The sequence below is a fragment of the Gekko japonicus genome, unplaced genomic scaffold (genome assembly GCF_001447785.1).
Source record: "Gekko japonicus isolate JY-2015 unplaced genomic scaffold, Gekko_japonicus_V1.1 scaffold2569, whole genome shotgun sequence".
Lineage (NCBI taxonomy): Eukaryota > Metazoa > Chordata > Lepidosauria > Squamata > Gekkonidae > Gekko > Gekko japonicus.
In genome coordinates, this window is record NW_015176053.1 from 109,106 (window position 1) to 123,243 (window position 14,138).

The 14,138-nt window shown below is 51.6% G+C and overlaps 1 protein-coding gene across 1 annotated transcript in view; it reads left to right on the forward strand.

Annotated features, from left to right (window-relative positions):
- The window catches only part of LOC107123443 (collagen alpha-1(XI) chain-like), a 203,520-nt gene that overhangs the window by 86,611 nt on the left and 102,771 nt on the right, over positions 1–14,138 (forward strand). Inside the window, exon 7 of the mRNA XM_015426692.1 lies at positions 9,531–9,653. Within this exon, the coding sequence (XP_015282178.1) occupies positions 9,531–9,653 (123 nt within the window). The remainder of the gene's footprint in view (positions 1–9,530; positions 9,654–14,138) is intronic.

Genomic DNA, 14,138 nt, shown 5'->3' on the forward strand with positions numbered 1-14,138 from the left:
GGGAGGGAGGGAGGGAGGGAGGGGAAAACAAAAACAACTTCGCAGTAAGAGATAGTACGAACTATACACAGTGGCATAGTCCATAGTCCCTAACCCAAGCATCTTTTTGAACCATTTTGTTACAGTACAGCCTCATCACCTGTGTAATTAATTATAATTATCATATGGCCGTGTGTGGTACAGCCAGGAGATCCTAAGATTGTCTGGCAGCTAGAAGTTCCAGCTCTTTTACTGTTATGCACCACCAGGTGGCGAGCTAGACTTGTTTTTTTTAAGGGAAGAGATGTTTGAGAGGTGGTTTGCCATTGCCTGCCTCTGCATCAAGCCCCTGGTATTCCCTGGAGGTCACCCATCCGAATACTACCCAGGGCCGACCCTGCTTAGCTTTCCGAATTCTGAAGAGGTCGGGCTATCCTGGGCTATCCAGATCAGGGCTATCCAGAGTTCCCTCTAAGCTGAGTTAGCTAGCTCACAGTTTTTTAGCCTCCGGCTCACACATTTTTGTCTTCGCTCAGGAAGGAGGGCTCCAGAGTAAACTAATTTATGCAGGAGCCAAGTTGCTCGCTCACAGCATTAATGCCAGTAACTCACAAAGTAGAATATTTGCTCACAAGACTCCACAGCTTAGAGGGATCATTGGCTATTACCAGTGTAAAAATCCCCCCTGAACCATTCGCTTTGTACAGCTTGCAGAAAGCCAGGGAAGTGGGAGCCCTCCTGACCTCATCAGGCACACGAGTGCCGTCAAAGTCTCCCCAAAGAAAACTGCAGTTGGGGTGCACTGCTTTTTAGTGGCACTGCCTTTCCTTCTTATAGTTAGCAGCCATTGACCCCAGAGATCCGTGCCTCACATTCTAGTCACGCAGCCACCTCCTGCATGCCTGGCATGGATCCCGCTGGCTGGCTGGCCCCTGGGTCAGAGACGCTGAACCAAAGAGGCTGGCATTTCATAGGGCCACTGTCTCCGATGGCTGTACTGCAGTAACTTCACGCATCCCAAATGCCCTATTTTGTCCTAGCCCTGGGAAATACAAATTGACACCAGAGCATGGTGAACCACTGACCCTTCCACAATGCCATCCCCGCCTGTGGTTACAGCCTTCCCTGTGCCGAGGCCTGCGTGGTTCCAAGGGTCTCGACACAGCCTGCTTTTATATGTCTGCACAGCCTTTGAGATTTATGGTCAGGCTTTTTTCATGGAAATAGAGCTGTGTTTTATTGCCTGACGGGGGAAGAGACACAGAATTGGCAGAGGGGCTGTCAGCATCTTAACTCTTTCCTGGAAAGAAATGTAGCCCATCTGTAGTCTGTTGTGCTTGTGGCACAGAAGCCTCTGCTCCTGATTGGCTGAGCTGGTGAGATGGCATGGAATGTTTAGGAACAGTTCAACTTCTTGAGGAAAGAAAGCTCTCGGAATGTTTGCAGCCCAGCCTCTGGGAAGGTTATTAGTTTTGCTCAAGCTCTTGGGGAGACAAGTAGGTTTGTGAGGCAGGCTGAAGGCTGGGGAGAGAACTCAAGAAGTAGAGAAGGTAAGGAGACAAAAGTCTGGAAACAAGGTGGCTGAATGAAAGGTATTTAATGGCCTTGCCCTCTTCCTGAAGCATAAGGTGGATGTAACACTGGGGGATAGCTTAAAGGCCTGTCACTTAGGGTTGCCAACTCCCGGTTGGGAAATACCTGGAGATTTTGGGAGTGGAGCCTGAGGAAGGTGGGGTTTAGGGAGGGAACTGAGTACGATTGCCAGGTCCCCTGGGGGGTGAGGGTTTGCCCGCTCAATGGGCCCCTTGCTTGCCGGCCTGGATCCGGCCACCGGGGAAACCCCACCCCCAAAGTGCTGGGATCATGGTGACATCATCGCGCTGGGCACGTTGCCGGGGGGACGCTCTATCATTTGAGGGAAAACTCTATGCTTTTCCGTTGAATGATAGTGGTTTTGCCCCCAACATTCCCGACGCGATGATGTCACCTCTGGGTCATCGTGGTGTGCGCACTTTGTGCGTGCACTGAAGATGTCCAGGGACTCCCCTGTCGCAACAAAGGTAAGAACTGGCAACCCTAGAAGTGAGTTCAGTGGGGTATAACGCCATTCAATGAATTGAGAAACAGTACCCTGAATAAAATATAGGTGGAGGACAACTCACATCACTGTCTTCCCCAGCGCCTTCACGGTTTACTCCTGCATCTGAGAAGGCGCAGGTTGTTGGGTGATAGTGAGATATTGAAAAAATTGGTATTTAGCAGAGATAAGATAGTCCAGCAGAGCCAGAGTAAAATAATTCAGACTGAGAGTCCATGTGTGATTAAAATATAAAGTTTTTACTAAATTCTAGCATAGGAAGGGTAACTGGGATGAAAATAACAACAGAGCTAAATCAGCTACATCCTTACTTTACAAAGACAAAACTAGAAGAGAGAGATTATGGCTACTCTTCTTCTTCTTCTTCTTCTTCTTCTTCTTCTTCTTCTTCTTCTTCTTCTTCTTCTTCTTCTTCTTCTTCTTCTTCTTCTTCTTCTTCAGAACACCAAACAAAAACGGGAAGAGAAGCCATAAAATGGTAATACACCTTGACACTTTAGTCCTAATCAAATTCCTAGATCAGAGAGAAAATTCCCGGGCTTTCTACATCTAAAGAACATTGGTAACATGAAAAACATGTGACTTCCTGTGAGTAACATAAACAAACATTTAACCCCAGATATACTGAGTGTTTTCAACTTGTAATACCCAACACGGGTGCTGCCAGTTCTCTGTCTGCCTGGATGAAGAAAAGTCTTGCCCTGTAGGAACGAGAGCCAATGTAGTACAGTGGCCCAAATGTCTGGCTGACAACTGAGAGACTCAGATTTATTTATTTTATTTATTTATTTATTTTGGGATTTATATCCCGCCCTAACCGTACGCCCTACTGTGCCCTGAATCTTGCTGGAAGACTTTGGCCAAGAAAAATAAGGATAAGCAATGTGCCGACTTGGTTCCTAGGTCGCACACTTCAGGGGCAGGTGCTATTTCCCTGCAGGGCCGTAGCAGAATTCTTTTTTTTGGGGGGGGTATTTTTGCATTTTGTGTGTGTGCCTGTGTACGTGTGTGCATGCTTGTGCCTGGAAGTCATGGCAACCTCTGGCAACTCCTACTGGAGGACATTCAGAGCGGTGGCTTGATAGCCTGCCTCTGGCCTCCCAGCCCTCATATTCTCCGGAGGGCTCCCATCCAGATTCTTGCTAGGGTCAGCCCTGCTTAGCTTTCAAGATCTGACGAGATGAGGCTTGGTCTGGGCTGTCCAGGTTGGGACCCCTAGCAGACTTCTTAAAGAGCAGTTGTTGCCACAGGACTGGTAGGAGGGCATCTTTGCTCAGCTCCCGTGCCTTCATAAGAGCAACCAGTTTTGTTTTGTTTTAATCCTGCTCTACTTCACTTGCTTCTGGTCATGGGCAGCCTTAGAGGCCTGTTGACTTAGGGTTGCTAGCTCCAGGTTGGGATATACCTGGAAGAAGAGATTGGATTTATACCCTGCCCTTCACTACCCAAAGGGGTCTCAGAGCAGCTTACAAACTCCTTTCCCTTCCCCTCCCCACAACAGACACCCTGTGAGGTGGGTGGGGCTGAGAGAGCTCTTGACAGAAATGGCTCTTTTTCAAGGACAGCTATGACAGAACTAAGGCTTGCCCAGGTCATCCAGCCAGGTGCAAGTAGAGGAGTGGGGGAATCAAACCCGGTTCTCCCAGATTAGAGTCCGCGCACTTAACCACTACACCAAACTGGCTTTGGTGCTGGAGGTTTTGGGGCTGGAGCCTGAGGATGGTGGGGAGGGGAGGGACTTCAGTGGGGTCTCATGCCATACAGTCCATCTTCCAAGCAACCATTTTCTCTGGGTAAACTGATTTCTGTCGCCTGGAGATCAGCTGTAATAGCGGGAGTTCTCTAGACACAACCTGGAGGGTGCCAACCTGTCCTATCGTTAGGTAGAAAGTCGGCACATTTGTTACTTCAATTCAGGGCTTTTTTTGTAGAAAAAGCCCAGCAGGAACTCATTAGCATAATAGGCCACACCCAACAGCAGGAACCCATTAGCATATTGGGCCACACCCCTGACAGCACCCCTCATTAGCATATTACCAGAAGTGTGGTTATCCAGCCACACCCACATTTTGCTTGTTATTCTGCAAAACCATATTGCAGAATATTGGGCCACACCCCTAATGTAGCCAATCCTAATGAGTTTCTGCTGTTGGGTGTGGCCTATTATGCTAATGAGTTCCTGCTGGGCGTGGCCAACTTGGGAGCCAGCCGGAGCTCCATTCCTGTGCGTTCCTGCCCCAAAATAGCCCTGCTTCAGATAAATGTGGATAAAGTTGTGTGAAGAGACGGGAGTGGAGACGAAATGGCCACCCTGTGCAGATCCAGGGTTCTGTGCTGCTTCAACATTCCTGTTCCTCAAGGGCTCCACAATTTTTCTCCCCTAAGGAGGAAAACCCTTCCACGGGGACTGTCTGGAGGGGACTGTGTTGGCCTCAAGGAGAAGGACGAAGCCTCAGCCACCTCCCACATTCCTTCTTCAGGCGCCAAATGTCAGAGGTTATGAGGCAGGCGGGTAGGCCGAGGCCTGGGGGTGGTTGAGAACAAGCACCCCTTGTTGTGGCTGGTGGAAAACCTTATCTGGAGACCATGGGGGGGGGGTGAGTTGAGGAATTGCCTGGAAACGTCAGCCTAGCCATTTTAGAGACAGGGGAAGAAAAAAAAATGCCGGGAAGGTGATGGGGGAGGGGATGGGGCGGGGGGGGGAGAGAGAAGGAACCCTGCGGAATGTTCCCAGCGTCGTTGGCGTGCCTTTTCCCATTGCGCTTTCCTCCTAACCCTGCAACAAGGAAAGAATGCCAGTAATCTGCTATGAGCAGAAATGGGTGCTTCAGGCAGAAGGGCTGAGGGACCCTACTAGCGATGCCAAGTGGGGGTGGCGAAACCCCCACTTTGGAGCCCCGATTTCCGCCGCCGTGGAATCGGGCCCCGGGGGGAACTCCGCCCCCCGAAGCTGCGTCACCAGAGGTGACGCAGCCATGTCACTCACGTTGGGGGCGTGGCCCAGATCGTCAGGGGGGAAACCATATGGTTCCCCCCCCGACGATTTGGGCCACGCCCCCAACATGAGCGACGTAGCACGTCACTAGGAGAGCTCCTGGAGCCCGACAAGGCTCCCCCGCCGGCAAGGGTAAGTACACTTGGCAACCCTAGACCCTACTCTGGGAGTGGGCTTGGAGGCAGATGCATCCATGTATGAATGGGAGAAATATAATTTGACAGGCAATCCATATTTTGCATCCAGCCACATTTGGAGCTGGAGTGTACCTTATGGTTTTGCAAGCAAAGGAGGGATGGAAACGTTAACCTTTATGTCCCCTTGCCTTTGTCTTCCTGGAAACAACCACTGCCATAGGGTTGCCGACTCTAGGTTGGGAAGCTTCTGGATATTTTGGGGGTGGGGTCTGTGGAGGGTGGGGTTTGGGGAGGGAAGGGACCTCAGTGGGCTATAACGCCGTAGAATCCTCCCTCCCAAGCAGCCATTTCTTCTGGGGGAACTGATCTCTGTAGTCTGAAGGTCAGATATAATTCCAGGGGGTCTCCAGGCCCCACCTGGAGGTTGGCAGCCTTACACTGCCAAGCTGCTTTTACTCCTGCATGGGAGAACTCAGAAACAGCCCCTTTTCTTCTAGTGCGGATAAAAGTAGCTCAGTCCTAAATGGAAGTCCTAAAGTGACATCGGACTGAGATTCCGTCCCTTCCCTAAACTCTACCCTCCCTGGGTGCAACCTTCCAGTCTCCAGGAGTTTCCCACACCGGAGTTGGCAACCCTAGACATAACACAGAAGGTTCTTTGTGTGCTGCAGGTAGACATTTCCAGGACGTCTGGTTGGCAACCGTGTGACATAAGATGCTGGAATGGGTCAAGATTGGGCTAGCCTGGGCCATCCATTTTATCCTTCCAAAATGCCTGTGAGGTATAGGGCTACCAGGTCCCCCCCCGGGGGGGGGGAAGGTGTTTGCCCACTCTAAGGACCCCCGACCCACCAGCCCAGATCTGACTGCGGGGGGGGAGTGCCCCCAAAGTGCCTGAATTGGGCTGATGTGCCCAGCACAATGATGTCACCTGGTAGGTACCATAGAGTTTTAAGCTCAAATGCTAGGGCGTCCCTCAACGACGTTCCCAGTGTGATGACATGCGTGCATGCAAGGCTCCCAGACACTCCCCCCCTGCTGGATGCCAGGTAGGGACCTGGCAAGCCTAGTGAGACAAGTTAGGCTGAGAGTGTTGTGACTGGCCCAAGGTCACCCAGCAAGTTTCCGTGGCACAGTGGGGAATTGAACCTGGGTCTCCTAGACCTTAGTCTGACGCTCTAACCACTGTACCATGCTGGCTCCTGCACTTAAGCTTTTACTGCTCCTGCACTTAAACATTTGCCCCAGGATGTGGCTCAATGTGGAACCAAATATGGCTCTCTAGAAAGAAAACCCAGATCTTTGAAGCAAAAGTATATTGAGGGGTAGATGGGATGATGGCAGGAAAAGAGTTTTACAGGGTTAAAGGGGTGCTGAGGGATGCTTTGCAGAATGGGAAATGATAGAGGTGAACAGTTGACAGGAATATGAGTATGAACCACACACAGATTTATGCCAGTCCACTAATACAATCACACACTATGTATCAGCATTCCTTATTGTGATACCTACTAGGTGCTACTTACTAATAAAGTTACTAGTACTAAGCAGCGTTTGGCCTGCAGAGATGGTACGGATTCTTAACTGCCACGTCAATTATGAGGAATGTTAAGTTGCATATTGTCAGTGTTGCAAACGAACTCTCTTGGAAGGGCTCGTTGTTGGTCTCTTGGGCTGCATTTTGTTGTAGTTTGGCACTTTAAGTGGTGAAAGGTTGCCAACCCCCATGCTGGAGTGTAAATCCTTTTGTAACTCTGTCTGTTTGTCTGTTCCGGGCCTCCCATGTTTTTCTGTGTGTGGACTCAATAGCTGCTGGATATACAGTTCTAGGATTTGTCTGTCTGTTTTGGGGCATGTGTATCTGATTCTATGTGTTTATTTACGTATGGGAATCTGGCCATTCTCCTAATCCTGCCTTGCTTCCCTTGTGGTTTCCTCTCCGACTGTGGGGGTCTCCCTCCGTCTGATTTGGCCCTCTCTGTCCCCATCTGACCCCATTCCTAGGGCCGTGACTCACTGCTTCTCCCCCTCCCCTTCCCCAAGCTCTCTGTCTTGCTGCCGAATGTCTCTCCCCCCCACTCCGAAGGAATGCTGGGAGCTGGATAATTGCAGGTCCCAGCTGAGCAGGTGGGAGCAGGCAGCTCCGGGGGCTGCCCTGGAAGTAGGCCCAGTGGCCATACTTTACGAGATGATTTATTGGGAGCGAATGTTCTTTGTGCACCAGGATTGCGTGGGCGTGTCCAGCTGCAGCCGAATGTGTGCCTCTGTGTGTGTGTGTGTGTGTATGTGTTGAATTGGTACAGAGGGTGGTTCTTGGGACTCTCGTCCCAGGGAAAAAAGGAGGGCCAGAAGGTCGAATCTAACTTCTGTTTGGGTAAAAGTAGGCAGGCCTTCAGTTAACACAGAGCTCCTTCTCAGGTCACACCCCACGAGCTGGATCTCCTTGGAGGACCCAGATACAGTCCATCCTGTGTTTTAGCAGCTAGCAGCAGAGATGGATTACAGATGTTATTTGAGTTGCCAGCCTCCTGGTGGGGCCTGGAGATCTCCCAGAATTACAGCTGATTTCCAGAGGACAGAGATCAGTTCCCGTGGAGAAAATGGCTGCTTTGGAGAGTGGACTGTGTGGCATTATAGCTCGCTGTGGTCCCTCCTCTCCCTAAACTCCACTGTCCCCGGGCTTCTCCCCCAAATCTCCAGGAATTTTCCATCCTGGAGCTGGCAACCCTAGGCCTAGGGATGCCAGGCCATAGTGGAGGCCTCAAAGAAAGAAGTCTGATAAAGAGCCAATATTAAAAACTTAGCTGAAACTTATACAAAAATGCATGTATTTATTAAGACAGTCAAAAACATATAAGGGCCCAAAGAAAGCCATGTTAAAACATTCAAGCGGCCTAAACACAAGGGCCAATACACATGACCTGATGCGTTTCCGCCCTATTGGGGCCTTTTTCAGAGGTCAAACAGTATTGAGGTACACGCAACAATAATACATATTACAATAAGGTAACCAATAAGTGAATACTGGACCAAGAAAAGGAAGGTTAAGCAGCAAGATCTATAGACACAAGACAAAGGTGTTTGTAGGGTTGCCAAGTCAATTTTTCTTACCGGCGGGGGAGACGTCTGTCGAAGTGCGCGTGCGCCGCCAGCACATCACCAGAAGTGACGTGCGACGTCGTTCACGAAGAAGGCATTGCCCCGATCGTCGGAGGGAAAACCATAGAGTTTTCCCTCTGACGATTGGGGCCACGCCCCCAATGTGATTGACGTGGTTGCGTCACCTCTGGTGACGCAGCCACACTGCGCTTCAGGGGGCGGAGTTCCCCCTGGGGCCCGATTCCGTGGCGGCGGGAATCGGGCCTCCAAAGCGGGGGTTTACCCGCCCTCCGCCCCCACTTGGCAGCCCTAGGTGTTTGTGAGGTCTCTAAAGATGAAAGTGATGTGTCTGGTGCCAAATGCACAGTTGCTGAATTGGAACACCTTCCAGTTTAGGTCAGCGGTAGAGTGCTTTCCTAGGAAAACCTGAATCACTCCCCCAGCGATTCTCATTAATGCCTGATGGTGCCTCAGGGACCAGGTGAGGGTTGCCAGGTCAACACTGGGGGCGGGGGAAACCCCTGTCCCTGGGGCAGTCTCTCCCTGCCACCAACCAGCTGGCTGGCAGGGACTTACTGGCAGTGGAAGAGGGCTAGCACTGCGTTTCAGCCACATCACTGGCAGCAGAAAAAGCCCCAACACAGCGATGTCACTTCCAATGCATGTCCTCGTGTTGCCAGCAAGGCTCTGGTGTTTGAGCTAAAAACTGCGCTGTCTCCTTGGGCCATGCGAGGCTCAGGTGGGCCAGGCACCGCCTCTTTTTCATGTGGACCCTTCTGCAACTATACTGGCTCAGACCAGGTAGGAGGAGGCCATTGTCCCACCAGGAGAGGTCCCAGTAGACATGCTGGCCCATCCATCCCCGACACCAGCTGATATAGTTAAACATTCATATCCTAACGTCCATAGGAATGTGTTGCTGAAGCCCCCAGTGTTTGGGGTGTGGGTGTTTGTGACAGTACATGTGTGTGTGTGTGTGCAACAGTGTTCCCTCTAAGTTGAGTGAGTGGGAGCCAACTCACAGTTTTCTAACCTCCAGCTCACACGTTTTTGTCGTAGCCCCAGAGCAAACTAACTGATGCAGCAGCCAAATCGCTCGCTCACAACTTCAAGGCCAGTAGCTCACAAAGTAGATTTTTTGCTCACAAGACTCCACAGCTTAGAGGGCGCCTCGGTTCATCCAGTCTGGCTCTTCTCACACTCTTCCTTTTCCTTTTCTCAGGGTGATCTTCAGCAGCTGCTAATTGTGCCGGATCCCTCTGCCGCCTCCCAGTACTGCCAACACTACATGCCAGATTGCAACAGGCCGCTCACCTATCCGTTGCATGCCCAATATGCGGAAGAGGTAGGTGGCCAAACGACAGGGGTTTGTGGTAGCCAGATCCCCTATTTTTTGTCCAGTGTCTATGGGGAAAATAGGTATGGTCAAAGTCTGGGGCCTGTATTCTCCTCAGGTAGGGTTGCCAAGTCCATCTTCCACCCCCAGCGGGGACTTTGGGGGTGTTCCTGGAGGGGGCGGGGCATCCCCGACGTGATGACGTCACGTTGGGGACGTCCGCCGCCCCCTCCCTGCCCGCGCACCAGATCTCCAGAAACGGCATTTCCCTGCACTTAAAGGAGCCGGCGTTTCCCTTTTAAATGCAGGAGCCGGCGTTTCCCCTTTAAGAGCAGCCGCGTTCCCCTTTTAAGTGCACGAAGCTGGCATTTCCCTGCAAGCCTGATCTCAAGCGGAGATCGGGCTTGGGAGGAAACACGGGTTCCACACACTTAAAGGGAGAGCGATGGGTGGCTGTGGGTGTTGGGGGTGGGGCTTCCCCCGCTGGCCATCTGGACGGCCGCGAGTAGAACCCCCCCAAAAAACGGGGGACCCCTGGCAAACTGGGGGGGTTGGCAACCCTATCCTCAGGACACTGCTGGCCTAACCAGTGAAGAAAACTTCTGGACTAAAACCTGACTGATTTTTTCATTGGTCCTTAATTATGACGCGTCTGTGAGCTCTGAGGGAATTTTAAGGAAGGCTTGTGGTAGATGGCCAGGGTGCCTAATAGGGTGGACAACCTCCCACCCTGAAGCCCTGTCCCCTACACAGTAGGTTGGTGGGGAAAAATCAGGGGGAGTATGATGTCCCATGATGCCACAACATCACTTCTAGCTGCGTACCAGCTATGAGATCACTGTGTCATGTGCTGCTCCAGGGATTCCCCTAATCTCTATGGTTTTTGCCGTATAGTTTTGAGAATATTCAAGAATGTGGCACAATGCAGTGATGTCACTTCCGGGTATGAAGCCAGAAGTGGTGGTGCACAATGCTGTTTTGCCATGCCTCCACCCCCTCTCCCCAGTCTTCTGGGGGTTGCCAGCCCTGGGCTTGCGACCCTAGGTAGTGGGCACCACCACAAAATGGCTGCCATGGGGTGCCGTTACAAAATGTTGGGATGTTCCAGGCCAAGCATCTTCTGATGGGGGCTGCTATTTCTGAATGGATGCTTCTGAAGGCAATACCTCCAATGGAGAGGAGGGAAGCCAGGATTGGCCTTTTGTTTGGGGGATGAAGCAAGTGGGCCTCAAGAAACGGTCAGTGTTTCGGGGATGAAGCAAGTGGGCCTCAAGAAACAAGTCAGTGCCCACAGGCACCCCATAGGGGAATCACTGAATTAGTCCTACCTGACACCATGGGATCAAATAGGCTGTTGGAAGGAACAGGAGTTTGATAGAAACAAACCAAACTCAGGTAGGAATAGATTCCTGGACGTTTGCTTCCCAGTTGGGTCGTGGACCTTTGTTAGCCTGTTGGACTGACTGAGGTAAGAGTTATCCACTCAAGTCCAGAGCACGAAGCTAATAGATCCGGGAAACCTGCAAAGGTAAACCCCATCATACCCCCACACACAGTTTCCTCAGTAGCAACCTACTCTGTCTATTCACTTACATGGAGCAGGGGAGATGGTTGTCATTAGGACAGTCGCCAAGGAAGAAACACAGGTGCTGTTTCTGCCACTTTCCAGGGAAAGCAGCACAGAACCTTGGCTCTACCTTACGTTTCGATGTAAGGCTGGGTTGTAACTCAGAGTCCCTTTGCATGTCCCATCAAAAATGACCCCGGGGATCATCCTTCCTAGATGTCTTCCAATGCAGAAATCACCTTGAACTATTCCAGCAAAGCTACAGGAACCCAAGGAAGGACATACGGAGGCTTGTCTTTTTTGTGCTGATAATTTATACTCCATTCAAGGCCTGGAGAAAACCTGGAACCAGCCCGGTAGCTAGCAACTTTTTGCTGGGGGGGGACGTTTTGCTTAGGGGGCCAGCCATTATATGTCTGTATGGAGCTATGCGCATTCTTCCCCCCCACCCCCCTTGCTGGTTCAGATGGGGCCGATCAACTAACTGCAAGCCAGTGTACTTCAGAGCTGCGGAGTGCACAGCTGGAATCCTGTGCCTAGTCCCACGCAATGACTTCCCTGCAAGGTGCATGGAGGATTGCCCGGCCTCACCCACACTTTTGCAACGTTGCCATCTTGGGTTCCCCTGCCAGCGCCTCTGGAAGTTGGAACAGGAGATGGTCTCGCGAGGTCAGACCTCCGATCCTATGCAGCCCGTTTCACTGACAGGCACGTAGCTACTGTGGAGCTCGGGGGAAGAGAAGCCAAGGCTCAGGTTGGAGCCCTGGAAGAAACGTTAGGGGACCGGCAGGGCTATTTTTGGGCAGGAACGCACAGGAACGGAGTTCCGGCTGGCTCCCGAGTTGGCCACACCCAGCAGGAACTCATTAGCATAATAGGCCATACTCAACAGCAGGAACTCATTAGGATTGGCTACATTAGGGGTGTGTGGTCTAACATGCAAAGGAGTCCCTGCTACAAAAAAGCCCTGGGTTTTGACAACAAACAAGGTAAACAGAATAAGAAGCAAAAGGTGGGTGTGGCCGGATGACCACACTTCTGGCAACATGGGGTGTGTGGCCTAATGTGCTAATGAGCTGTATTGCCATGGGTGTGGCCTAATATGCTAATGGGTTTCTGCTGTTGGGTGTGGTCCATTATGCTAATGAGTTCCTGCTGGGCTTTTTCTACAAAAAACGCCCTGGGGACCGGGCCTCGTGGGCCCCGCATTAGCTACGGGCCTGCCTGGAACTGGATTTGCCTAGCTCAAAAATAGCCCTACCCTGGAGGGCACAGGAAAGTACAGTCTCACCAGATCTCAGAAGATAAACAGAGTCAGCCCTGGTTAGTACTTGGATGGGAGACCACCAAGGAAAGCCTAGGTTGTTACGCAGAGGCAGGCAATGACCAACGACTTCTGCTCCTTTCTTGGCTTGAAAACCCTAAGGGGTCACCATAACGTAGCCGCAACTGGGCCGCATTTTTTGCCGCCGCCGCCAATGTGAAGGTAAAGGGATTGTTGACACCCCAGATTCGTTCCCCACACGTTACATGGATAGGTCCCAGAGACCTCAATACTGAAGGAGTAGAGGGATTAATGTCATGGATGCTCTAGTCAGGAAACGTAGGGAGACGGGCATGTCCTTGTGATACCAGCCGTGCCACTCCCAGGATCCTCCACTTTTAATCTTCTGCATCTACAAGAAAATTGTAAAAAGCACGGAAATATCCAGGGAACTTTTAAGATGAATCATGGCAAGGAAATGGCTTCTGTGACTGAAGATATGGCACAATGGCTGATATGACTGGCCAAAACAGTGGCCCTTTCTGCACTCTCCTTTTAATCCATGTTCACCACCGTGTCCTCCAAGCCATTCTGCACTAAAATTGAATTCAACCTTCTTTTTAATCCAGTTGCCCCCCCATTTTGCACTAAAACTGAGTTCAACCTTCTTTTTATTCCGAGTTTCCCCCCCATTCTGCGTTACATTCTCTCCCGTCAGTGGCCAGCCCGGTTTCAGCCTGCTGTTGCCCCAGGTTATTTGGATGCTGTTTTGCCCTGGACTTAAATTGCCTCGACTCAAACACTGAGAAAATCTGGAGCGGCAAGCAAATGCGGATCGAACCAGCTTGGAGCAGTGTGCCGCTGACTTTGGAAGTGGAGTATTCATCCATGATAATCTGCTGTCCAGAACAAGCAGATCTCAGAATCAGGATACATCCTGTCCATCATTGCACCTTGGAACCTGGATGAGAAGAGTGTCTATCTATCCCCCAGCAGCTGCGCTGGGAACCGATTCCCCACTAAGGGTTACCTGCACTGTGGTAGTCAATTATATGGGGAAGCTATCATTCCACCTGGAACAGAAGTAGGGGTCAAAATAGGGGCTAGAATACCGATCTTCAGCCTTTCCAGAGCCAGGACTCACTGAGCATAAGCGTATGGCAGGGATTCACACGACATTGCAGTCATGTGACAGGAAGTGGAAGAGCCAGAGTCTCACTGCCTGTGCTATAAAGGAATCCCCTCCATCGCGGAGTGCAGGGCCGGCTCACCCGCTAGGCGAATTAGGCATTTGGGACGCCAAACTGGACCCGCCCCCCCGCCAAAGCCCCTCAGTCCCCACCAAAAGCCCTGCATCCCCCTGGCTGCTGCCACTGCCTCTTTCTCCCCGAGTCCGGCAAGTGCCAGGCGGCTCCCACCTCTCCTGAGTCCCTGAGCCAGCCGCCTCACCACTCCTCTCCCGCCCAGCGGCTCCGGAGAGCAAGGAGGCAGACAGCTGGGAGGTCTCCAGGCCCCACCGGGAGGCTGGCATCTGCGCCTTGCCTAGGGCGCAGAAACACCTTGGGCCGGCCCTGGCTGAGCGTTCTCTCCTGGTCATCCTACTTGTTCCTTTCACTGTGCCTCAGAAGAGAGGCAAGAGACATGGAGCTTTGCTGTCTACACA